The sequence below is a fragment of the Amblyomma maculatum genome, chromosome 4 (assembly GCF_055883805.1).
Source record: "Amblyomma maculatum isolate TAMU_Amacu chromosome 4, ASM5588380v1, whole genome shotgun sequence".
Taxonomy (NCBI): Eukaryota; Metazoa; Arthropoda; class Arachnida; order Ixodida; family Ixodidae; genus Amblyomma; species Amblyomma maculatum.
In genome coordinates this window covers 98,699,006-98,724,821 of record NC_139347.1, presented here as the reverse complement: position 1 = coordinate 98,724,821, position 25,816 = coordinate 98,699,006, and the positions used below count along the sequence as shown (strand labels likewise).

The window sequence follows — 25,816 nt, the reverse complement described above, 5'->3', positions numbered from 1 at the left end:
AAGAGAGAAATGGCAGCATGCAAAACATCATCAGAAACAGCAACCTACTCTACGTAGCTGCCAATCCCTACATGGCAAGAAAGGTGACAGAGGCTACTGCAGTGGACCATAATGGAAAAGAGGTGACCAGCTCCTCAGTCAAGACCAACAACTGCGTAGAGAATGCCGAGAAAACAGCAATCAGCCTTGCAATTAAACATGAAAAAAAACAATAAAGAAAGCCCATAATACTCAGCGATTCACAAGAGGCCTGTCGAGCCTTCCACTTAAGCTGGATAAGTAAACAGGCAAATCGAATAATGGCGCAGGAAAACCAGACTGGAAACCCAAAACACACAAATCTGTGGATAGCGGCACACAAAGAAATAACGATGAGGCGGCCTACAGAACAATCCGTGGGCATACTTTCCAAAGCATCTGAACCGGCTACCCCCGAGTCATAAACCCATCTCATACATGAGGAACTAAGGGAATACTTAAATCAGAAAGGAAACAATATGCAGAACCCCACAAGAAACTGAGCAGAAAGCTGACAGCAGCCTTGAGAAACATACATGCTGAAGCCTTCCTAACCTAGCAAAATATCCCAAAATCTGTCCGTACAGATTCAAAGACAACACCTGCAATAGATGCAGAGAAATATCTGACATCATTCGCACAATAAGGAATTGCAAAAAACATTTAGTGAGATATAACACTCGAGCACTTAGCCAAACGCAGCTGAAGCCATTGGGATCCTGGACTACAGAAAACCACCCACGGAATTCTATGAACTCATTAAAAGTTATTCTCCCTCTCCTGATTTATAACTGATTCTGATTCTTTTGTGACGCTAATGTGCTAGTTTCCTAGATGCAGTTGATAGACCTACATAGCAAACTAACTGCTCCGAGCTTGTGATTGTGAACAAACGATGCTCATCTATAACAGGTGGCAGCGAGGTAGTGCTTCTGGGCTGCAAAAACATGTAAGCAAGAGCAACAAAGCTCCAATTTGCCCAACTGCACTGCTTATCCAACAATACAAACATTGCATCGCACGCCTGGCTACCTTGCTAATTGAACTCGGGGCTCCTCCCTTTTGAGGAAGGGGGAGGGGGGGGGGGGAGAGAGCGAGTCTGGATAAACCGAATAATAACGCACCAGATGTCTCAAAAAAAAAAAAAACAGCAACATAGATGGCTCCACGTCTTTTCTTTCTGGGCCCACCTCCAGCGCATAGCACTGCAGCAAATTATTTGTTCACTTTGTTTACACATCAATGCCTCACTACTGCTAGAGTACAATAAGGTCTGCGTTGGCCTTGCCCAAATATGGGAAGGTCAATAGCACCACACCATGGTCAAAAATGGAACGTCCTGAAAGCGCAAACGTGTCACATAAGTAGACACTGTGCTAATGGCTGTATTGTCTAAAAAGAAGGATGCAGCTTTTAAGGCACATAAACAATAATTAAATCAAGTAAAAGAAGGAAGTGGTGGCCACACTGCAAATACAGTAAAATTTCGTTAGTTCGGCCTTAAGAGAAAATCTTCAAATTACCTGAAGGTTCGAATCATCAAATGGCTTACGACACTGCCAAAAACAGTTTTCATCGCAGCAATTTTATACGATGGACACTTGGAGATGAAAGCTTAGTGATGGCGGTTTCGTCAAGTGCTTTGTTTGCACACTGTCAGAAATGTCGGTTTACTCCAAAATGATCTCAAGCTCCACCATGGTCCTTTCACACTGCTACGCAGTAGAAGTGGTACCTCGTTACAAATGGCCCCACTGCGTTTTGAGGATGCTTCAACGCACGGCCCGTAACTAGTACAGTGAAGCATCCTCAAAATCAAATGGTTCTGCTGAACTTGGCGTACTCAACGAGCTGAGGAAGCATGTGGTCGCCAGAGAGAACATATGAGTATTATTAGAACAGCCAATCTTTTTTTTTTTTTCATTTAATACCCCTTTTAATTTTCTTTTTACATATTCCCTTATGCCCTGAGGCAACAAACGTTATTAAAAAAAAAAAATGAGTATATGTCAGAACACCACGACGGCGTCCCGAAATAAAACTAAAAACCATTGAAATGCGCTGAACCCTCAAAGGTGGGCAGCCGGCCTGAGAGAAGGGCGGCAAAACCACTGCCACCCGCAATAGTGAGAACCCTGATTAAACACTAACTCAAACTCAACAGCCATAATGCTATACTTCATAGACAGAAAATGTGGACTTTTACTTTTTTCGGTTAAAATCAAATTTCAAAACAGAATTCTGCATACTTTTATCGGTCTAAGTTGAAAACTTCAACTCCTATTCATAACAAACAACAAGGGCTCTGAATCTGGCATGAGATATGGAGAATATTTTTCAAAGTAATTATTATGAAAAGTAGTTTGAGAGTCAGCACACAAACCTCTCTCAGATGACCACTGATTAAGTGCCTCAAGATGATAGGTAGCAAGAGTCTATATGCAAGTCCTTGCTGCAACCCTGAAAGCTATCAAATGTTGCAGACTACCCAAAAAGCACAGCACTGCAGACAATGTGCAATAAGCTCATGACTCTCCAGAGTTGTGAACCGCATCTGCACACACATTAAAGAATATGTGATAAAACATCACAAAACTTAGCAGCCACCTTTCAAAAAATTCAAGTAAAAACCAGCTGCCGTAGCCTGCAAAGAAAGTTGCCCTCTGAAGCACTGCATGTATAATAATCAAAACTGCTTGAAATTGACCAGTGATTCTATTTATAGGCTAGAAAAAGTGCCGGCATTAATGATGTGAATAGGACACAAGTGAAAGAAATGATATCGGGTGTGGCAAATGCACCACCGTTCCTGTGTCATTATTGCAATAGCCAAAAGCCAAAACAAGATCTTGGCCCAGCCAGCTGGAAAGTGACTGCAGTAAGTTAACTTATACATAGGGGTCGGACTTTTCTGTTTAAACCGGAAAACACCGATAAAGGTACGCCGAAACCATTTTAAAAGGTTCGGCTTAAACCGAAAAAGGTCAGTACATTTTCATGCACACCGCGAACTCTTGATCACGGGAGAAAATTACAATGTTCAATCCAGGGGCATGATGTGAGTAAGTGGGATCATGGGTTTAAGTACAGCGGTTGAAGGCTTTGAGGCATTGTTCATGGCTTCACGAATGGGGAAATGGTAGCCGTGCTTCCAGACCCTCATAAACATATCAAATGCCCGAGGAGTGGTGCCTGCGTCAAGGCAGGCACTTCGAGGGGGGGAAGGAGAGACCAAAGCATTTGCAGCACAAGTGCTTCCTGTAAGCCGCGAAAACCAAAGCCCAGCACTTCCTTGCCACGCGACACTTCTGACACAAGCTGAGAGAAGTACATTTGTTTTTAAGTGATTTGACTTATGCAAAAATTTGATCGTAATTAATATTTCAGTTACTCATTTGTCTAACATGTCAATCTGTCTTAAATATGTTTCGTCATAACGCTAATTTTCATCAATGCAATATCATTTTCTTTCAGGAGCTTAGCTGTATATATGACCAACTGTACATTAAATAAAAGTGCATAAAACAACATGCAAGAAGAAAAATCCAAAATGAACACTACATCACTTTTGACTGTGAACGAATGCCTCTTATCTCATCAGGAAAAAACGATATTTCTTCAGCAGAAAATAATATTAACTGGAAAAAAAAAAAAACAAAAAAAAACGGAAGTTGTGTTTGCAAATGAACACCGAAAAACGTCCACCAAATTTTCTGAAACTAAAAACTGAAAATTCAAACCCCTACTTATAGAGCATGCTGTAGATTTTGCCACAGAATAAAGTTCTAAGCAAATGTTAAAGTAGACACCTTCCAATATTTTTTCATCGGTGTTGGCCCAAAGTTCAAAGCAGTACACGCATTAAAAGCCGCCGTGGGACAAACTACTTGCAGCTTATGCTACTCAGGTACAAATGTCCAAAATGATCAAAAGCAAGAAAAGCCCATTTATGAAACTTCTGCATATATTCAGATATGCCCAACGATACTGCATACCAGGACATTGATGGTAAAGAACAATAACAGCCAAGGAGAGAAGGTAAGCAATCAACAATATATCTTTTCCACATGAAACAATGATTAACACACACAGCTCTACTTGAGGTTTCAGGAAGAAAAGGGGGAACCAATTTTGTAAAATGTAAGGAAGCTGCAGAAACAAAACAAACTATGGGCCAGTCTATTGAGTCCCTCCATCAGCTTTAGCTTTCTCACAGAATGCAGTGTGTAATCTAAACAAGACGGTCGCAGTGAAACTTGTGCAAAAACAAAATGAATGCACAAAAAGTTGTAATGACTATACAAGCTGAGCAAAGAAAGACCTTAAAAGTAACCTTACAAATGTTAAATGCAGTCAAAATGCTTGCCTGTTAATACAAAATTTACATTCCGCTAGTGCTGATGGCATTCAAAAGTGCAAAAAACTGCTGCAACCTGCTTCCATCATTGCACAATTGATTATTTCTTCCTGATAATATCAGAAACAAGATTTGAAGAGCAGCTAGCTGAGATGTCCTGGACTTTACAGCGTTCATGCGCATCAGAAATTAAAGCACACCACTCTTCAGTGTCCTTGAGGGAGTCAAGATGTCCGCAGATAAACAAAGCCTTCCTGGCTCTCGTAATAGCAACATTCAGTCTTCGTGCATCAGCGACAAAGCCGATGGAGCCTTTCGGATGGTGGGCACGCACACATGAAAGGACAATGACGTCCCTCTCCTGGCCCTGAAAACCGTCCACAGTATTCACATCAACAGCAGCAGCCCATCGAGGCAAATTCTCCTGAAGCTGCTCCATAATGGCAGTCTTCTGAGCCTGATATGGTGTTATGACACCGAGTGACACATCTGGTCCGGCGAGCTTGTAGATGGCATGGCAAAGGCGTGCAACAAAGGCAGCCTCACCACGGTTCAGCCAGGATGTGCTGGAGGACTCACTAGCCTCCTCCGGGCTGTCACCAATGTTGAAAATAAGGTACGGAGTCAAGGGAAAAGATGCATATTTAGCATCTAATCCAGCAATCGGTCGAAGCTTGCCACCATAAAAATTCCTTGATGGGAAAAGGCAAATCTCTGAGTGCATTCTTCGCTGCTCGTTGAGTGTGAAGATAGGCTTCGGGTCAGCTTCTAGACTTAAGTAGTTGTAGAAGCGCTCAAACAGGGATTCCTGAAAGCCACGCTCCACAGCATCTTGCGATATCACTGTGGCTGGTAGCTGCATGGGATCACCAACAAGAATGAGCTTGCTGTTTGGATACTGCAAGCAGAGCAGAGATTCCACTTCGGTGCACTGCGTGGCCTCATCTACCAGAACACAGGAGAAAGTGCGGCCACTGCTGCGGCCAAAAGCCTCTTCCATAAGGCGGCTACGACAGCTGTTCAATGTGGACAGGACAACATGGGCACCCCGCAGGATAGCAAGTTTCCTCTCGGGGATGCTTCGGCATTGTCGGCCAGTGTTTTCAAATGCCCTTTTCTTCTCTCTAGTTTGTTGGAGCTGAGCCTTCAAGTGGTTACTCTCAAATTCAAGACGCCTCAGCAATTTTTCATCAGGGCAGGGATCACGCTTGATCTTAGTCATTTTGTCAGCACACTTCTTCATTTCATGCTCAGTGTAAGCTATGCTTTGCTCAAAGTCTCTTAGGCGCTCATTCCCTTCCTTCTGAATGTTTTTCTGGAGCAACTCTTCGAGGCAGACTCCACGAACTTCTGGGTGGACCTTGCTGTCTTGACCAATGCGGACTACCTTTAGAACCTGCTCGGCGGGTGTTTTTAGCCTGTACTGCCACTGCCTGTGCGCCAAAAGCCGACGGCCAATTTCATCAACAGCAGCATTGGACGGTGCCACAATCAACATGGTCTGTCTGCTGTTGCGGCAGAGAAGCTCTGTAACTATGCCAACGATAGTGTGCGTCTTCCCTGTGCCAGGTGGTCCATGCAAGAGCACAATTCTTACTTCACTACCTGGAGTGCTGACAGCAGCAACAGCAGAGCTGATAACTTCATGTTGTTCATCACTGAACCTATTCCTGATGCCCGACTTCATGGCACTTCCTGTGCGGCACCAAAAATTGGAAGCATTAGGTCTGGCAATACATTGGGAAAAAGCTGTTTTTTCTAGCAAAGACACAGCTTCCATCTGGCGCAGAGTGGGAGTGATCTTGCTCACCACAGACAGGCGCTGTAGCTTCCCAAAATCAAGTGTAACAGGCCTAGCTTTTACCTGAATCTTTAGGGTAATAAGCTTGCACCCATCTGAGTACGTGTTTTCCAATAACTTGGGAAGAGTTCTTTGGTGTGTGTGAGAGTCTTTTATGAACTTGTGCTCCATCACGAAACCAAATACTGGCATCGCAGCACTCCTCTTGTCTCGAATCCGAAGGTCCAGGCGCACCAGGTGGCCTTCGATTGGATACATCGACTTCTGCATCTGCTGCTGGGTGGCCACAACCACACAGGTGAGAATCATTATGTCTCCTCCAGGAACGATAAGATGGTCCGTGACAGCAGAACTGTAAGTCATGCGGGAGGTGCGTGCAAAAAACTCGCACCAGTTGCGGAACACAATCTGCCAAACCTCAACACACAAAAAATAGAAGTTCACCATCTTGTACTCCTCCAAGTTGCTGTACATAAACCGCTTGTTCCGGAACTTATCCATGTCCACCACAGGAGGTAGCACTGGAGATTCCAGCTGCTCCTTTAACCACTGCACCTTCCAGTTTAGAATGTTCATAATAAAGACATCCAAGTTAGCCTTGCACTTCTGGATTTGGTCAAGCCTCCTCTTCTTCAATGACGCCCGAACACGTTCGGCGAACTCTGCTCTCTGCTCATCTGTTTTGACGCTGGGGTGTTCAATATGAAACCGCACGCGCGTCTTCCTCTCTGTCACATCAATGTCCATTGGCTCGGGCGTCTTCCTTTCTGTCACATCAATGTCCATTGGCTCGGGTAACTGGTCATCAGGCCCAAAAGGCGGAGCCATACGCACCTCATTCTCTACACGAGGAACTACAGCAGAATCACAGGTCGACCGGTCAACAGGCAGAGCCACGGGCGCCTTATCCTCTATCCGAGCATCTACAGCAGAATCGCAAGAGGAGCGCTTTGCCGCTCTTGAAATGCGCACAGAATGTTTGAAGGCTGGCACAGTAAAGCGTTCCTCATTTCTTACAGACTCAGTTTCCACAGGATTAGCAGCAACAGAGAAAGGAGTATCCTGTCTCAGAGGTGAATTTGACGGTCTTACTGTTTCAGCAGCAGCGCCGCTTGAGACTGAAGTTCCTACTCCCTTTTGAAGGGACTGCGCACTGCTCAAAGGTTTGATTGACCGGCTTTGCTTTTTCCTTAATGTGCTCGTAGCAGCATCCAAGCTCTCTTGTGTATTTAGCAGGTGCACAGTGCGAGACTGGAACCTCTCTTTATAATGGGGCTTTTTGGAGCTTTCTTTGCCTGCTGCACCCAAACTTGGTTTCTCCACAATCTCGCCACTTTTCTTTTGCACTGCAGATCCACCTCCTGCCATTGGGACCCTGTGCTTCATAGACTTCATAAGCTTTTCTCTCAGGTTTCCTTTCTTCTTGGGACTTCTGGGTTGTCGCCTGTCTGTGTTGTTAGGCCGGTAGCTGATAGAAGACGGTAGAACGCTGTTTCTATCCACTAGTGTGCCAGAGGTTTTTATTTTTTTTGCAGGAACAGGTGAATCAAAAAAGCTCTGCGACAACTCGGGAAAGAAATCGACTGGCTGATCCTGATCGGCGACCTTTTCAGGCTCTGGGTCATTCCAAACCAGCCTTTTCTCGAGTTCCTTATCTTCAGCTAGTGGAGGTATTGACTCAACTTTCCCCTCTTCAGGCAGGTCATCCAAACAACTAACTGCAAATGGCATGTTATCATCCACATCAGCATCATTTCTGATAGACTCTTCCACTTCTTCTGGCTCTTTCTTGAACTGAAAATCAATTACATTAGATGCCTCATCTTCGGAATCAGAGAGAACAATAATTATGTCTTTCTGAGAAAACTGCACATCATGATTGTCATCATCATGCAATGCATCCAGATTGTCTGATGCCGACTCGACTTCATCATGCTCTATGTCATCTTGATCTGCCTCATCATCTTCACTAGAGCTCTCATTTTTATCCACGGGGCTCTGCACATATCCTTCGACTAGCACACATTCAAGCTTCTCAAGAACAACGCTGCACGGCTTAACCAACACTGACAAACAATAATCCGTATTTTTTTTAGATGCAGGGTACTTCTTTGCTCTGCTGTCAATCTCTCGAAAAGAATTTCCTGCTGTAAGGTCACCCTGTGCTTTCTTTGGAACAGAAGCACTGGAAACTTCCTTTGGCCCGTCACATCGGAAAGAAGTCCCTGCTGTAAAGCCACCCTGTGCTTTCTTTGCAACAGCAACACTGGAAACTTCCTTTGGCATGTCACTCATCCCTGGATTACAAAGCATGTTACTACTACCGCAAAGCAAGGGCTCCACTTTCACAGAAATGCTTGCAGCACCAACCTCTGGTGCTTGAGCTGACTGTAAAGGAGCTTCCTGTACAGAAGTTTCTTCACCTTCTTCAGCAGTAGTGGCCAAATCAGAAGGACTGCTGCTGTCCCTACTGTTAGCGAACACAGGTTCCTTCTTCACAGAAATATTTGCAGCATACTTCGTTGGCACTGTTTTCAACTGTACAGAAGACTTAAAACAAGACCCCTGTGGGCCTAATATACCATGTTCCACTCTGCTTTCAACTCTCTGCTGTGGCACGCCTTGAGCTTCATCATTTCTTGTAAGAGTAGCTACACAACCGACCGATTCAAAACGCCGGCCAAGGCTACTTTGAGTGGGTACATCACAAGAAACCTTGCTTCGGTTATTATAAATGCCAAGTCTGCTCATATCATTTAAAACTGGCATTTCTGAATCTTTTTTGATATTTTTCGGCACACCTCCTGGGACAGCTCCAAGAACATTGACTTTCTTGGGATCAGGACTTTGTGGTACTTCACCAGAAATTTGTCCTCCCTGGGCACTGTGTGCCGATTCTCCCCTTACAGCTGCAAATAACTGTGCAAGTGCAGAGTTTCCTTGGTGGGTCTCCGAAACGGCATGGCATTGGAGGCTTCCATTTGTAGTAATCGGCTCAGGTCTTAAACTCACAGGTGAACCTAAGGTGCCTAATGTTGTGCAAGCACCTATGATGCTAGACGTGTTACGCAAGTCCCAGTCATTCTTCTCAGTCTTGACTGTAACTGGCTCGATATTTAAGGGAGGAGGAGGAAGCGCTGGTGAACCTAAGGTGCTTAATGTCGTGGAACAACTTGTTGTGCTGCAGGCATCACTCAAGTCCCAGGCATTCTTCTCGGTTTTGACTTTAGTTCCTAAACCTCCATGTCGCTCAGTCCCAAGTGCAGAAGTAGTCGGCGTGGTATCAGGCGTTTGCTCCCTAACAGGCGTGCTGTTAGCATGCAGAACGCCGGCTCTATCAGTCTTCGGAATGCCAGCGCACAGAACGCCGGCTCTGTCCGTCTTCGGAATGCCAGCGTGCAGAACGCCAGCTCTGTCAGTCTTCGGAACATCAGCGGACGCTGAGAACTGGTCGGCGGAGGCCCGCGAGACGCTGAGGTTACGGCCACTTTCCGAGGGCTCCTTTTTCAGCTTTACAGTCGGGAAAGCATTTTTGGCAACAGCTGACGATAAAGGACTACGCGCCGCATTTTCAAGGCTTGAACTCCTCGCTGAAGCCGCCCGATGCCTTTTAGCAGGAATAACTTCAGTGACCACGACATCGTCATCATCGCTGAGCAGGTTGACACTCACCGAAGCGTCAGGTAAACCGTTGGTCGGGGCCACGGGAGCACTGTCCTTTCTTAATGTAAACACGAACACGTCCGCGCCTAAAGGATAAGGCTTCCCAAAACCGATGCAATCGCCTTCCTGCAGAGGCACGGGAACGGAAGGCGTTATTTTGGCGCCATTGACAAACACACCGTTGTAGCTGCGAAGATCAGAGACTTGTAATGTTCCGTTGCTGGAGGTTGTAAAGCGTGCATGCTGGCGGCTGATGTTGTTGGCTTCAACGCGATACTTGAACTCAACGTTGCGTCCAACCACGACGTTTTCAGAATCTAAAACTATAACGCGACCGTCTTCACCGCACCGAACAAGACGCCAAACGTCACCCATAGCGGAACGGGTTGATTCCGTTCTCTGTCAACGCCACAGATATGAACTGGTTGTCGCCCGCGAGATCCGCAAATAGCAAACATACTGGACGTCGCAGTCAAACGACATTGCAGCTAGCTTTCAAACGAACGATCAGAACCATCTCAACTGTTCGAACGCCGTTGAGCCGAGCGTTCCACTCGCGAGCCCGCGAGACTCGACTCGAGCCCCCCTAGCCTCTAGGCTTGCACCAGTTCAACTAGAAATCAACACATGTTCACCTCAATGTCCTAAATTCGCAAATTACGCTAAAATAAATATACAAAAATAAATATTCTCTCCAGAATGTATAAACATCGCGTATAAAGTAGCGTACAGATTGTCACCTAAATTACCTAAATTAAAGCTGAGTTGTCATTTCATGTCATTTGGCCGTCTGCCGTTTGTAATGTGTTCGTTTTTTTCTCATCACATTTTTTTTTTGTTACCAAAGTTTACAATTTCATTACTAGAGATAAAGCTATGAGGTGTAATCGTGTAATCTTGCATTATTTGTTGCCGAAGCAAGAGATCAGTAGCGGTTTGAGAGGCAGAAAATAAAAATCAGTTACTAACTTCATCTCTATATATTTGCGTCAAAAATAGTGTAAATCATTTTCTAAATTTTATTAGAACAATTTTTAAGCATGTTGTAAAACTCTATATACAGAACTATTTTGACATTGTTTTGGTACCTAACATGTCGATCGTCTGCACGAGCAGACAACCAGAGCTCTGGCAGACAACTGCAAGAATGAGCGAGTGCCAGCATAAAAATCTAATGGCGTCTTCTGCTGACGGCACTCGTGGAGTTTTTTGTGCACTCTGCATAGCCCATCATATCCTCCGAGACATATCTGTCTCGGAGGCTATCCTACGTCCGTACAAATGGTGTGTAGAGCTAGTGCTGGCGCATGCTGCGAAATGTTCCGAATGTGGCGGTGTTGACAGTGTTGGTTTGTCAGGCAGCCGAAGACACCATATAATATATGAAAGCAAACATGGCATCAGGCAACGTTGTCTTCGAGTTGCGCAGAGTCATGCCTTACTCCACACATAATTAGTATTTTTTTAAATTTGCTATATTGTACAAAAAAAAGGGGGTGGGGGGGGGGTGGGGGGAGGGGGGGGGGGGGCAAGACAAGTACCTTTCATTAAGCCGGTCAAACTATATAAAACCAAAACCAAGCAACAATGCTATAAAGCACGCTATAAATTCACTTCTCTTCTATAAATGTGCACAATACAAGTGGTTGTGTTTCCCCATTAGCGTACAAAGCGTTAAAATGTGTTATTCGTATATATTGCAGCTGACGACCTTTAATGAAGCGTTAAATTAAATTTGCCGCTTGTGATCTTCATGTAATGAGATTTCTTCCATGGTGTTACAATGTTTGCAGGGTTCTGTGAAAGGAGGCATCATCTGTTAGCCAGGCTTACCCATGATTAAAAAGAATAATAAACTTGCTTCGATATATTGAGGTGCTATTATAACGGTGTCACGTAGTTTTTGTTGTTTTCAGCTTCTGGCAATGCTGAGAGTGGGTAATTACTAAACTGTTGTTACGACAGCACCTGAAACTCGCAAGAATAGATGTAGCAGACAACATTCTTGGCAGCGAATAATTTAGTGGCGCCATCTAGAAAGAACCTTTGACTCTTCATATTTGCCTGCAAAGCAAACTAGCAGGTAGCGCTAGCTTTCTAGTTTAAGTCATCGCCGGAAAAATATTTTTGCAGATCCTCTGGTACGCAATCACGTGACACATAGGTGCTTCTTGGAGCTTTTTTCTTATTTTATTCTATTTTATTTGAGTGAAGGGCGATGCGTAGAGGAGAAGGAGAAGGAAATGTAGAGTGGAGCGCAGGATCCGCTCTTTTGCACTTTTTTGCTTTCGTTCTTTTTCTTCCGGTGGTTTGGCGTCGAATTTAGTGGCGGGAGTGGGCTTCTTCCCAGCGCGCAGGGACATAGGAGGCTATGCAAGGGATCGTGCGTTTGGTTTATTCTCAAAACATGCAAGAGTACTGCCCGTGTGCGGTTGAGTACCTAGCTGCGCATACGCGCGCGAGCGTACCAGCCACCGGTGCCCATACACGTGCAGCTTTGTAGTGGCAGAAAAGAAATAACTATCAGATTACAGCATCGTATATGTAAATAAATGCATTTTGTTATGGGAAAAGAGCAGCGTATCGGCCGTTGGCGGCCGAGGTCTTCTAACAAGTGGAAATGCCTCAGCGGACTCGCACAATGTTGTTCTCCTGGTTATCAACACCATTTTTCTGCATGCCGACCTCAAAGGTTGCCCGTGTCGTGGTCCTAATTTCGACGCACTCGCCCAGATTTTGAACCTCCATGAAATTATTTGCGTTAGCCAGTACGAAATGAACCAACTTTTGGACGCTTACCTGCGACAACATATTTTGTCAAACAGAAGCTTGTGGAAAACGCAGAGTTTCTTGTCAAAGGTCTAGAGTGCATGTATACGTACGTGTTTGACCCGGAGAAGGAGGAAGACAAAACATCTTTATTTTTTAGTAAGCGGGGGGGGGGGGGGGGGGGGGGGGGACCCTCAGTCCAGGCCGGGTCCAGTTGGGCGTGGCTGCAACGCGGCAAGCCAGCCATTGCTGGCGCTCCAGACAAGGGTCCTGCAGGGCGGCCTGCAATTTTCCATGCAGATGTGGGGGAGTGAAACTTGGCACGCCCAAACCATGTGGTAGAGCGTTGCCCGCTCACCGCAATGTGGGCGGTCAGGTGAATAAAGGGAGGGGTACCAGAAGTTTAGGAGAAATTGTGTAACAAAGGTATTAGTTTGCAGGCGGCGGTAAGTTCTGCTTCTTGAGTAGAAAGGGTGGGAGAAGGGGGTGGTAATTTGTACGGCGAGACAGCCTAGCTGGCGCGAAGTCTCAAGGATGGAGTCACCGCAAGTACAATCCTGCAGACAGTATAATGTACCTCTTTGAAGCACATGCGTTAGTTATAATTTTAGAAGGCCTCCACTGCGTCTTCCGTGCAACGGGTTGGCCACGTTCGGCGCCAGGGCCGATCCGCTTTGAACGTATACAGTGGAGGGCATGCGTACTGAGCTATATGCTGACAGCTAGTTGCGTCAGGGCCAATAGGGAAGCTTGACGACGATGTGGCATTCAAGCATAATATAGACGTGGCGGATGCTGTGGACGCTGTTGGTCAAACTCTGCCAGGAGCTCCCAACAGACAGGGGAATAAAGTCCTCTCCGCCGAACACCAGTGGACAACCTACAACGGCTGATCTCCTATTGGTTAAGCGTCTGCGGGCCAAAGCCACCGGACCCAGCCCCAGCCGAGCTAACCGCTCGCGGCCGAGTGCCTGCAGCGTCAGATCCATCTGCGGAATAACAGCTGGACACTTCACTTGAAGTCTGAAGATAAAGCAAACAGCTCCATCGATGATGCCCCTATGTCACGTGAATGCAGTAATTAATGTTCCGGGTGCAGTGTCATCATCTAGTATGGCCTGTGCTTTATCCACTGTTGTGGCTGCAAGCGACGTGGTCCGCTCTGCGCTTACGCCTTGGCAGAATCGGAAGAGGCAGAGGCCGTGGACAACAGCGCACCTTTGAAGCGTCCTGCAGATGAGGAGGTGTATGTGAGTGGAGATGAGCAAGAGACATTTGATGTGGTGGTCGCGGGGAGGGTAAATTAAATTAAATAAGGAGGTGGACGCTATCTTCATTAAAGGCCGCCGATTAGCGACATGCCAGCCCATCCAGGAGGCGGCGTGAACAGCCACCGAAAATGGCGAGCGTCGCAACATTTCAGGTCGCTACCCTTAACATTCGGGGTTTGCATAATCGCCGAAGGCAAAATCAGTTACGTAATTTTCAGAAGAAATTGGGTGTGAGCATGGCAACCATCCAGGAAACCAAGCTGTCATCATCGCTAGGATAGAAGCAGCTCTCGAGCCATTTTGCGAGAATAGATTGTTATCGTTTGCCACTCAAGAGGCTTAACTCGAGGGTGCATACTATTCTTGGCCAACACACTGGATATTACAGCGATGTCATACTGCATAGACGATGAAAGGCGACTTATATGGGCCTAAAGTTGGCTTAGGGTTTCCGCCATCCTGGGTGGCTAGGGTGGCAACCTGCCATGGTGAACACTGCTTCGAACTTAGAGAAATTCAAACTCAAGCCTTTGGTGGTCAAGTGATCGACAAACCCGGACAAACCGACGTGAAATCGCTGAGCGTAAGAAGCTTAACTATTTTAGAAGGCATGTAGACAAGTCCCCTGCACAATGCGTGCAAAAGGGTGCAAAACTGGACGAGTTCTAATCGTTACATTTTGGGAAACTAGCGCAATAAAAGGCCAGAGATGAAAGATAGGAGACACACGCTAGCGTTTCTCACAATTGTATTTTATTGCAAAGCCTAGATAATTTATATTGTAGGTAATTGTGAGAAGCGCTCGTGTGTATCCCCGTGTTTTGCGCTAGTTTTCCAACACGTAATCAGCCAATCCAGGAACGCCGGAATCGGGGAAGGGGGGAGGGGGCCAGAGCCCTCCAAATATTCTCATGGCTACCTGCCTTCCTACCTTGATGTTTTTCTGTGACATATAACTTCGGACCACCTCGTTCTCATAAAATTGGCTTCATACCACGAAGCCGTAGTGGGCAATTTTACCTTTATGGCACCCACAAAATACTAAAACAGGCAAGAATTAATTAGATGTGCTTGGCATCATTTTGTTCCGAACATTAATTTCCACAATAGAAACGGACTGGCGTGGGTAACTTGCTCGCTGGTATCGTTATGCTCAAAAATGCGAGAAAGGACATAGAGTACACGAGCGAGTACTTTTCACATGCATATGCAATAAATAAAAACAAAAAAAAAAGACAACTAGGCACCTACAACAGATAGGATTGCCATCATTCTTTTTCTTTAATTTCTACCTCACAGAAATGGCTAAAATCGTGTCGAATCTCAGGCTGCTACAGCAGTGATAACCAGGCAACTGCCGAGGCGAAGGCATGCTTGTTGTTATTGTTGTTGTTGTTGTGGCTGTAGGAACAAAGAAAAGAAAATGCACGGGCCTGTTGCTGGCTCTGTAGCTGAGCCACCTCCGCTGCCTCGTGCGGACAGAAGAGAAAATAGACAAGAAAGAAAAAAAAAAGAAGAGGGAGAGAAAGACGCGCGCCGCAACAACAGCTGTTGTGCTTGCATAGACAAAAAAAAAGTGAAAAGCTGCACTTTCGAATAAACAGGGACGCTAATTGTTTTGGTTGTTGGGGGAAGATCATGAAAGCGCTCAGCCTGCAACTTTATATTTTCGTTAAATTTCGAGTACAGAATTTCTAGAGTTAAAAGAATTTTTAGTTAAACCACCATTGCTTCGGGGTCAGCGTTAACCGACCGACGCCCGCTTAGCCTTCGACAAGCTTTCGGTTTAAACACCCTCCATACTGCTTTTTAATATTCGTGCTGCTGCCCAATGGCTTGCTCAAACCGGTATACTTCCAAAGACATACTGTTTTCATGCGGGGCCAGACAAAAAAAAAAAATATGTGTGCAATTGGAAATTTTCCACTTGAAACCTATTGGTCGAAAACGAGCTATTCATTAACTGTAGGGCCCAACTATTTGAGATCAATTGTTTCCACTTAGAAATAATCGCCAACTGAACGCTAGTGGTATATCTATTTCAACGGCCCAGCGAAAAAGAAAAAAAAAACTGGAATTCTATTTGGAGCATTTCTTGAGCACATAGGAGACCACTCCCTGACTCCGTATTTCAGGGAATTGAAATTACAAAAATTACAAGTTTGCGATTTCAAATTACAATAAAAGGCAAGCACACACCGCACACAAGGATCAACATAGGTTCAATACATATCGATAGAACGCTTTTGCGCTGACTTCGGGGAGTGGAGCTCTCCTGCTGGGGCCAGTGAGGATTTTCAGTTGATCGCGAAGTCATTTAATTACACAAACTTTGATTGTGGGATTGTGGGCGAAATCGAACGCTGAAGCTGGTGAAGCTGCTAACACATTTGTAGCGCCCTCCTATGTCGTACGTAGAGGTTTGACTTAGGCGCTCACAAACGGCGCCTTGGTGCCGACTAAGAAGAGGATAAAGTTGGGTCGCGCGTGCTATGATGCGCAAGCCGCAGTGCAGTCCCGTTCTAGATTCTTGCCACGCTGGTCGCTTCTTCTGGTGCACCGTTGCAATTCTCGACAGTGGAGGCTTAAGAAATGACTGCCCCTAGCAAACCACCACATTCAGACGATCCCCCGCCTCACGCTGCCTCGCACACAAGGCCCCGCGATCTCGCATGCAGCAATCCAGCTCGCCCGCCATCGTTCTGGCACAAGAATCCGATTGAAGGTGCGATTCACCCAGATGGAAGCAATATTTAATCGCATCACCTATTCCACCCCCTTTCCTGCTTGTCTTCTAGTGTGACTCAACTAGAGGTGACAGACGTCACCACTGGTCCGGTGAGCGATTCCCCGTACCAGCGCCTCAAGCAGAAATTTTCGAACACATGCCGTTCGAGGGCACGCTCCTTCGGCACCTGTCCACCAGCAAAGATCTTGATGTGGACACCAGCTAAGTTTACTCCAACGGTGCGCTCTTGTGGGAACTTTTCCTGCAGCGTTTGCTGCAGTCAACCCGCCTCACCTTGACGGCTGCGGGTAACTCTCAACCGCCTCGAAGAGCTCACTGATCGGGTGCACGAAGCAATCATGCGAATTCTTCCGGTGGCTCGGTGGTTGCCGTTTCAACATCACAGACCACAGAGAACATCATAGAAGGGATAGGTCTCGCCTAGAGGCTCGGCTGGACCAGCTTGCCGCTTCAATCTAAGCCCTTCAGACCTATTCAAATTGTCAGCGCGACCCATCCCCGAGTACGAGTCGCCGTTCCGATGCCACGAGCGGCACCCGTTTTTGCAGTTCTCGTCGTTCGCCTACCTGCTAGTATCGCCGCATCCTCCAGTATCGTGCACGCAAGTGCCCTTCACCATGCAGCTGGTCGGGAAGCTTGGCCGCCTTTTCTTTGTCATGGATAGCATTTCGGTACTGCGTTTCCTCGTGGACACTGGTACTGAGACCAGCGTTTTTCCGATCACCAAAGCTGACCGCAGTTCTGTCATCGGGAAATACGCTCCGTGCGAAGAATTCTATAACGCCACTTACGAGCTGCGTTCCTTTACACGACGTTAATAGCTCATTCTCGGTTCCGCGAATTTTCGACCCACTTTGACTTGGACGTTAGCATGCGGCGACATCGCCTCATTGACTTCGATGTTCCTTTCCATTTTAGGCGTGGTGTTGCCAGTCACTATACCACTGAGATCGCACCTTGATTCCGCCATTCCCGTACGCCAAGATTGTAGCGGATTTTTCTGCGGGCACGAAACCCTGCACTTCTACCTTGCCAACCAAGCACAACGTGGCTCACCTCATTGTCACGTTCGGTCTACCTGTCGCAGCTCGACCACTTCGACTCTACAGTAAGCGTCTGGTGATAGCTAAGTGGGAATTTGACACATGCTCCAGCTGGGAATTATACAACCTTCAGCCAGCAACTGTGCCTCGCCTCCACAATTGATGCCGAAGAAAGAACCGGGAGATTAGCGGCCGTGAGAAGATTAAAGAGCACTCAAAGCTCACACAGACCAGTGATGGATCGGGCTAGTTGCTGCAGGTTTGACATTTTTCGAAAGCGCTAAAACAAGGACGGAGGAGAAACAGACGGGAACAAGCGCTAGGGGAAGCGCTTGTCCCTGTCTGCTTCTTCTTCGTCCTTGCTGTTTTAGCGAAAAATGTCAAACCTCACACAGACAACGACAGCTATTCTCTTTCATACATTCAAGACTTCACCGCCAGTTTGGACGGTTGCGCAATCTTTAGCAATGTAGATCTTGGCGCTGGGAATTCATCCTCTGGCTTTCTACGTCCAGGCATTGACAAACTTCCCAGCAGTCCGCAAGTTACGTGAGTTCTTGGGCCAGGTCAGTTTCGCAAGGAACTTTATTCCGCGCTGTGCCGAGACCTTGCGCCAATTGACAGGCATTTTTCGCACGTCCAAGAGCTCATCCTAAAGCTCAAACCGCTTTCACGGCTGTTAACAAGTCACAAATGCAGTCCTTCTCATCCATCGGAAGACTGACGTGCCAACTCGCATCGTGGTGAATGCTTCCACCACCATAGGCGCTGTTTCCCAGCACGCAGCAAAACGACGCCAATTTCGTGGCACTCTCTGGGTTTCGTTTCTCAGAAACTCCAACCTGCTGAGACCCCCTACAGCGTTTTTGACCGAGAGCTTCTCGCTATACGCTCGACTATTTAGCATTTCCGGTGTTTTATGGAGGGCAAACATTTCATGTTCTGATGAGCAACAAGCCTCCAGTGTGTTTCGTGTGAACTCTTTAAAGTATGTCTCACGATAACTTCGTCACTTGGCACACATTTAAGAGCTCATAGTGTACATCCGCCATGTAAAGGGAACTGACAACGAGACAGCTGATGATCCTTCACCAGTTCCATTGGTACCTCTGCACCAGTAGTAAAGGGGGAATATTGGCCTTAGTGCAGGTGGAAGATCTGGAACTGCAAGCGCTACGTGACAACCGCGTTACCTCTGCCTGTGTCGGGGTTAACCTGGTGTGGCATGTCAGCGGCTATGTCTTGCGCTTTCATTCCCAATGCAAACATTGGTACTGTTTCCAACCCGTAACCGGCATGTCATCCCAGCATCCGAACCACGCAACCCCTCGTCACACACTGCTGGAATGTTCACTAGTGGACACGCTCGTGCCTACCCTGCCAGCCTGCCAGTTACCCTCCACACGAAGACTCCCATCTAGTTTTTCTATACCACCTGGATGCCGGTTTGACCATATCCATTTCGACGTTGGAGGATCTCTTCATCTCGAGGTTGCCATTGTATCCTAACACTGATTGATCGCCTGACTCGTTGGCCTGAAGCTCCAACATTTCAGATGTTACTATACCGAGACAGTTGCCTAAGCCTTCGTCTCGGCATGGGTTTCTCGCTTCAGCTGTCTCGGCATTGTCACAATTAACAGACCATGGCTGCCAATTCGAATGTGCCTTCATCACAAGATTGAAGCCCCTGCTTGGCACAAAGCACGGCCATACAACCGCATACCACTACAGTGCCGAAGGCACGGTCAGGCGTCTCCATTGTCAGCTCAATGTTGCCCTCACTTCCCGCCTAGAAGGAGCCCTCAGTCTACTACTTCCTGTGTTGCTTCTAGGTCTACTCGCCGTTCTGCAAAACGATCTTGCCTGTTCAGCGGCTGAACTCATCTTCGGTGCTGTACTTCTTTCCGGAGACTTATTTTCGACTTCAGCTCCCTCACCTTATCCTCAGCAGTATCTCCAACGCCTACAAGGCTTCATTCAGCCACTGCCACCAGTCCCATCTCGATCCTTCAACCGCCACCTCTCTCTCTGAGTCTCTGTGCATCCAGACCTTGCGTCTGCGACGCACGTGTTTCTACTGCGAGAAGCTGAAAGGCGCCTGTTACATAATAATAATTGGTTCACAGGAAATGAAAGACGCACTGCCACACTTGTTTTGTGGACACTTGACCCGCGCCGTAAGGGAAGGGATTGATTGATTTATCGGAAGGGAAAGGCGCGGTAACTGTCTCAATTGTAAGGGAAGGGACTCGATCGGGAGGAAGGTGGAAGTGAAAGCGGAGAGAGACAGATAGGTGCCGTAGTGGAGGGGTATACAGAATAATATCGGCCACCTGGGGATCTTTCACGTGCAGTGACATCTCAAAGCACGCGGACTCCTCGATCCTCCATCGAAACGCAGTCGCCGGCAGTCGGGGTAGAACCAGCGCGCACCATCCGGGAACTCCGACACTGTAGTCGGGCTCTTAACCACTGCCCCACCGCGGCGGGGCACACCCAGCTGCGTACAATGGACAGTACTGCGTCCTTAACAGAACGTCGAAGTCCGCGACCAGCTTAGTAAATGGACGCGAATAAGTGGTAACTTTAGACCGTTTTAACCCGCCTACATCGCGACGTCACCCACAGAGCTTCCCACATATGTCGCATGTCTATCTGCTGATGTGCCAGCCTCCAGAGCAGCCTCAATACTCTCTCCTCGGCGTATTCATTTCGCCATTTCGTCTGGGCGGGGGCGCTAGCTAATGTTCACAGGCGGCGCCTGGTGCCAGCTGAAAGAAAAGCAGTCTCGTTCAAAATGCCTGCCACGCTGGTCGCTTTTTCTGGTGCTCCGCTGCGATTCCCGACAGCTTTTTGCAAGTATGCAATTAAGTTTGGTTTCGTTTGAGAGACGCCATAGTGGACGACTCTGGAAATTCGACCACCTGGGGTTCTTTAACGTGTATTGATATCGCACAGCACACAGACGCCACTTTGTTTCGCTTCCATCGAAACGCAGCCGCTGGCAGTCGGGTTCGAACTCGGGTACTTCGGCACAGTAGTCCCAATTATCTCGTGACCCAATTATCTTATAAATCGAAATCTTTACTGGCTCAGCAGGAGCCAAGACCATCGACAGGCCAGATTTGACCTCGGGTGCAGCGCTAGGTGTCGACGTTGCGTTACTTCTTCGCACGTGCAGCGCGTAGAGCCAGCGGCTCTCGCTTGTTCTACTTCGCACACCTGGCGAACTTATTAATGCGTAAGCATTAAGGATATATTTGAGGAGTTTGTTACCAAAACTTTGTCGGCAGGATTGCGTCGAAGTGAGGGGAGGTAGGAAAAAACGAATGGTTGTAGTCGATAGAGGAGAAAAAAATGTCGCCAAGGAAACCATTTGGTACATGTGGAGTGATTAGTCAGAGCCAATTAATAAATCGGACGTCGAAATAGTGAACTAGGGTAGTCACATTATAGTCACATGGCCAATGAAGACGTCGGAATAGTGACGTAGTTATGTGAACGTTGGGATGTGACGTCATTGTGTGACGTCACAAAACCGGGAGTGGACATGCTTCGACATGAATGAGCCGAATAAACGAGTGAAAGTGATCAGAAAGTGTGTAAAGTGTCATTTATCAAAGAAAATTGAAGTTCCGAGAGCACTGCACAATATGCAGTTGAGAAATACGAAAACCTGAGCATTGTTGCTTCAAACGGTACATCGCGAGCTCCTTGTAGAACAGAACCAGCGTTCCTTTGAACGCATCAAAGTTCACTGGCGTTCTGTAATTGGTTTACAGGAAAGGAAAAGCGCAGTATATGGGGAATGAGGGGGCAGATAAACTGGATCGAAGTCTCACTTTTTATAATGGTTTCCACGTCGGCGGTACGCGAGAGATGTTGAACAGCAAGTTTACTGAATGAGGTGTATTCCTATATAGTAGCCTGAACTGCTGCGTATTTTCTCGACAGATTTTGTGTAATTCTTGTTCATTAGTTTTCTTTTTCTTTTTATTATGCGACCTTTGCCCTTATTTAAAGTGAACTAATTGTTCACGGTCTTTCTCATTAGCGTCGATGTCGTAGACGTTGCTATAGTATAACCCGACACATCAACGGCATCACATCTATTTAGACAGCCCTGTAATTTCAATTCGTAGGGAAACCCTTGGTCGTGAGATATTGACACACACGATACGTGTAGCGTGCAGTTTTGCAGAAAACGAGTAATTTAGCAGATGTACTTTCGGAATACCAAAAGCAGCACAGCAGAGCAAATGGTGAATACTTAATTTGAAGCTCGTACCTCCTCGTACAAAGACGAATTTCGCCTCAAGATTGTTTCACTCAGCAAGGGCATCGGTCGGCGAGAATAATATTTTGTGCTCGCTGTCAGGCTTAGTCATATAGGCTCACATATATTTCAACGTATATTTATATAGTATATTTCGCTCTTACACAATGCATGGGCGAAGGTGTGTGCCGGTGATCTCAAAAGTCGCCTCCTTCCTGCACCTCGAATACGATACGATGTTTTCAAGCGAATTTGAGTTTTGCATGTACACGAAGGCACTGCTGTTTAAAGTGGGAGTGGCTTTTCTCTTAGTCGTATTATTGCAAACGCGCTAGCATAGAAGCCTCTTGAATGTCTCTTTTAGAAGTAGCTAACTCGTACACCAGGCGGCAGGTTCGCAAATATTGCAAAGCTTTAAACTCTGCATGTGTCAATGCGTATGCGCTACTATTTGGACACTTCCGGCGAGTCGCTAGAAAGGCACGCGCGTCGTGCCGACGCGACCAGCCTCCACGGAGCCGCTTGGCGTAGCGTTGCACAGCTCTGCTCTCCCGCCTACGCTCTGCTCTCTCCAGTCTCGCTGTTGCTCTTCCCGGCAGCAACGGTTGCTGCCGAGTTAAGAAACTCGACTTCTCGTTAGCTAATACGACGGCTCCGTTTCCTCCGTCTATATGCTTCCTAGCCTTCGGAGGGCACTGCTCAACTAAAGTACATACATACGTATGTTAAATGAAATTTTGACAAAATTGAACTTCAACGTCTGGATCTGCTCCAGTTCGCTCCTCATCCTGCACGAGCTGTTGGAAATGACGCGAACAGGTTTGCAACGGGCTGATAAGCGCACAGTTAGTGATCGAGTTGGTGTCCGGGCACTAGCTGTCAGGTTAGTTATGGTAGAGGCTAAGAAAGCACGATTTTGGCAGCAGTAGCACGAGCTCTAGTATGCGCTAATATAACCAATATTTTGAATGGATTAGATTGGATTGGATTGGAAAACATTTATTGTCAGCAATGAGCGATTTGTGGGCGGATTCGTCAAGACTCGAAATGTAGCGGACCGAGGCTGCCCCCTCGAGCCTATTCGTTTAGTTTTGTGCGGCGAAAATGTTGTACTCTCGTTGTTTTTGTCTGTCTGGCTCTTTGTTTGCTTGCTTGCTTGCTTGTTTGTTTGTTTGTCTCTCTGTCCATCTGTATATTTGTTTGTTTGTTCTGTGGAGCACAGCGACGCTGTAAAGCGGGTTGTTTGTTTGTTTATTTTGTAGCGCACAGCGACGCTGTAGAGCGGAGGCGCTAAGATCGGCGTTCTCAGCCGGCGAAAGAAGAAAATAAAGTTGAACGGCGTGTGCTCGGTGGGCACGCGCGGCACGGCAGAGTTGTTCGGTTTGAGAATCCTGCCACGCTGGTCGTTTTCTTTGGTTGCTCCGCTGCGACCCCGTAAATTCCCTACTGTGGTGACTCCGGCCTATGAGATGACCGACCGCAGCAACCTACCGCCCTAACGCGACCCTCCGCCTGACGCTACCTTGCACCCACGGGACGTCGCGTCTATCCAGCTCTACCTGCCGACATTCTGGCCCAAGCAGCCACAGATCTGGTTCGCCCAGATGGAAGCCATCTTCCATCTGCACAACGTCACCACAGAGGCATCTCGGTTTCGTCACTTACTTTCCAACCTGCCTGCTGAGGTGGCTCAAGAGGTGGCGGATGTCATCCTTAGACCCTTGGGCGATACTGCGTACCAGCGACTTAGCAGTTTATTCTGGTTTCCTGGACCGCACCACGGCGTCTGAGACTGCGCGCCTCTAGCAGCTGCTCATCTGCAGAGTTGAGAGAACGCCGCCCTTCCCAGCTACTCACTAGCATGCGGCAGCTCCTGGGCGAAAGCAACGCCGACTCGCACGGTGCACTGTTGAAAGAGCTCTTCCTTCAGCGCTTGCCGCGCAGTCCACCCGCCTCGTCTTGGGCGCGACGGAGGACTTGACCCTTGACCGCCTCGTCCAGCCAGATGATTGAGTCCATGACGCGACTTCTCTTTCCGTCGCCGCCCTCTCCTCTCCACCAGAATCCACCGTCATTTCACGATTAGAGACCCGGATTGATCAGCTGGCCACTTGTCTTACTGCCCTTCGGACGTCCTCTCATGCCCAGCACGGATTCTCCTCCAGTCCTCGCCGAGAGGTTCGTGCTCTTCCAGTCCTCACAGTAAGCGTATTTTCTGGTATCACCGAACTTTTCAACACCGTGCCCGCCAATGCACTCCACCATGCAACTGGTCGGGAAACCTGATGCGAGATCACTGATGGCGACATATGACCTCGCCCTTCACCCTGGCCGCCTTTTCGAAGTCATGAACCACATTTCCGGCCTGCGCTTCCTCGTCGACACTGGTGCCGAAGTCATCGTTCTTCCGTCCAAGGCTGAGCGCACTTCCAAGTCACGTGGACTTATTCTGTGTGCGGCCAACTCAACCTCCATCGTCACATATGGTTTCCGGTCTCTCACTCTGGACCTTGGCCTGCGGCGCATGCACGTTTCGATCGGTCTTCATCGTCACCGACGTCCATCAACCCATCCTTGGATTTGACTTCCTGACGCATTTTGATCTGGACGTCAGCATTGTCACCATCGTCTCATCAACCCATCCTTGGATTTGACTTCCTGACGCATTTTGATCTGGACGTCAGCATTGTCACCATCGTCTCACCGACAAGACAACGCGCCTTTTCATCACTGGCAATATATCGGCTGTCGCTTCCACTGGCATTCGCACGCTGATCCCGTCATGCTCGTACGCCTAAGTCATCGCAGACTTTCCTGAGGTCACGAGGCCTTGTAATCTCTACCAGCCACCCAAGCATGGTATAACTCACCACACTGTCACGCGTGGTTCACCTGTCGCAGCTCCCCCGCGCCGCCTCTTCGGTGAGCGTCTGGCGATTGCTAAACGGGAATTCGACCACATGCTTCAGCTGGGTATTATTTGCCCTTCGGCCTCACCGCTCCATCTGGTGCCCAAGAAAGAACCGGGTGACTGGCATCCGTGCGTCGACTACAGGGCTCTCAACGCTCACATGGTCCATGATAACTATCCCCTTCCACACATCCAAGACTTCACTGGACACCTGGACCGATGCAAGATGTTTAGTAGAGTGGACCTTTTAAAAGCGTACCATCGAATCCGTGTTGAACCAGCTGATATCCCGAAGACGGCCATCACAACACCGTTCCGCCTGTTTGAGTACGTGCGCATGCCGTTTGGGCTGCCAAACAGCTCAAACTTTTCAGAGATTTATTGCTGAAGTGATGCGCGTACTCCCGGCTGTGTTTGTCTACATCGATGACATCCTCGTCGCGAGTCGTACTCCACAAGATCACGAGCGTTACCTCCGGGAACTCCTTCAACATCTCTAAGAATTTGACTTGGTCGTCAAAGCCCAGAAATGTGTTTTCGGCTCTTCTGAGCTTGAGTTACTGGGCCACCTCATCTCGGCGCAGGAAATTCGTAAATTGCCTTCCCACGTCCAAGTTAGACTTCCGAGCACCCACTCCCCTACACAAGCTCAGCAAGTTCCCGGGCCTAGCGAATTTTTTCCGACGCTTTATCCCGCACTGCGCCGAGTTTCTTCACCCACTGACCGGCCTTCTTCGCACAACCAAATCTTGGCCTCCAGAGGCTCAGGCTGCTTTCACGGCTGGAAAACAAGCCCTCGCCAATTCTATCTGTATCGTATCGAACATGGCACGAGCCACGCGTCGATAAAGCGCGTGACGTCAACAAGGTGCGTTCAACGCACAGGAAGCACACCCTCTCCCAGTTGCGGTGTATAAGCGATTGATGTATAAACCTGCGTCTGGTTTCGCAGTGG

At 47.6% G+C, this 25,816-nt stretch overlaps 1 protein-coding gene across 1 annotated transcript; it reads right to left on the bottom strand.

Moving 5' to 3' along the window:
• Positions 1-3,964: 3,964 nt before the first annotated feature.
• LOC146191770 (uncharacterized) lies at positions 3,965-10,449 on the bottom strand. The gene has a single exon (XM_084602280.1). It carries the CDS (start codon positions 10,212-10,214, stop codon positions 4,476-4,478), a length of 5,739 nt encoding a protein of 1,912 aa, XP_084458406.1. The 5' UTR covers positions 10,215-10,449; the 3' UTR covers positions 3,965-4,475.
• Positions 10,450-25,816: the final 15,367 nt, after the last annotated feature.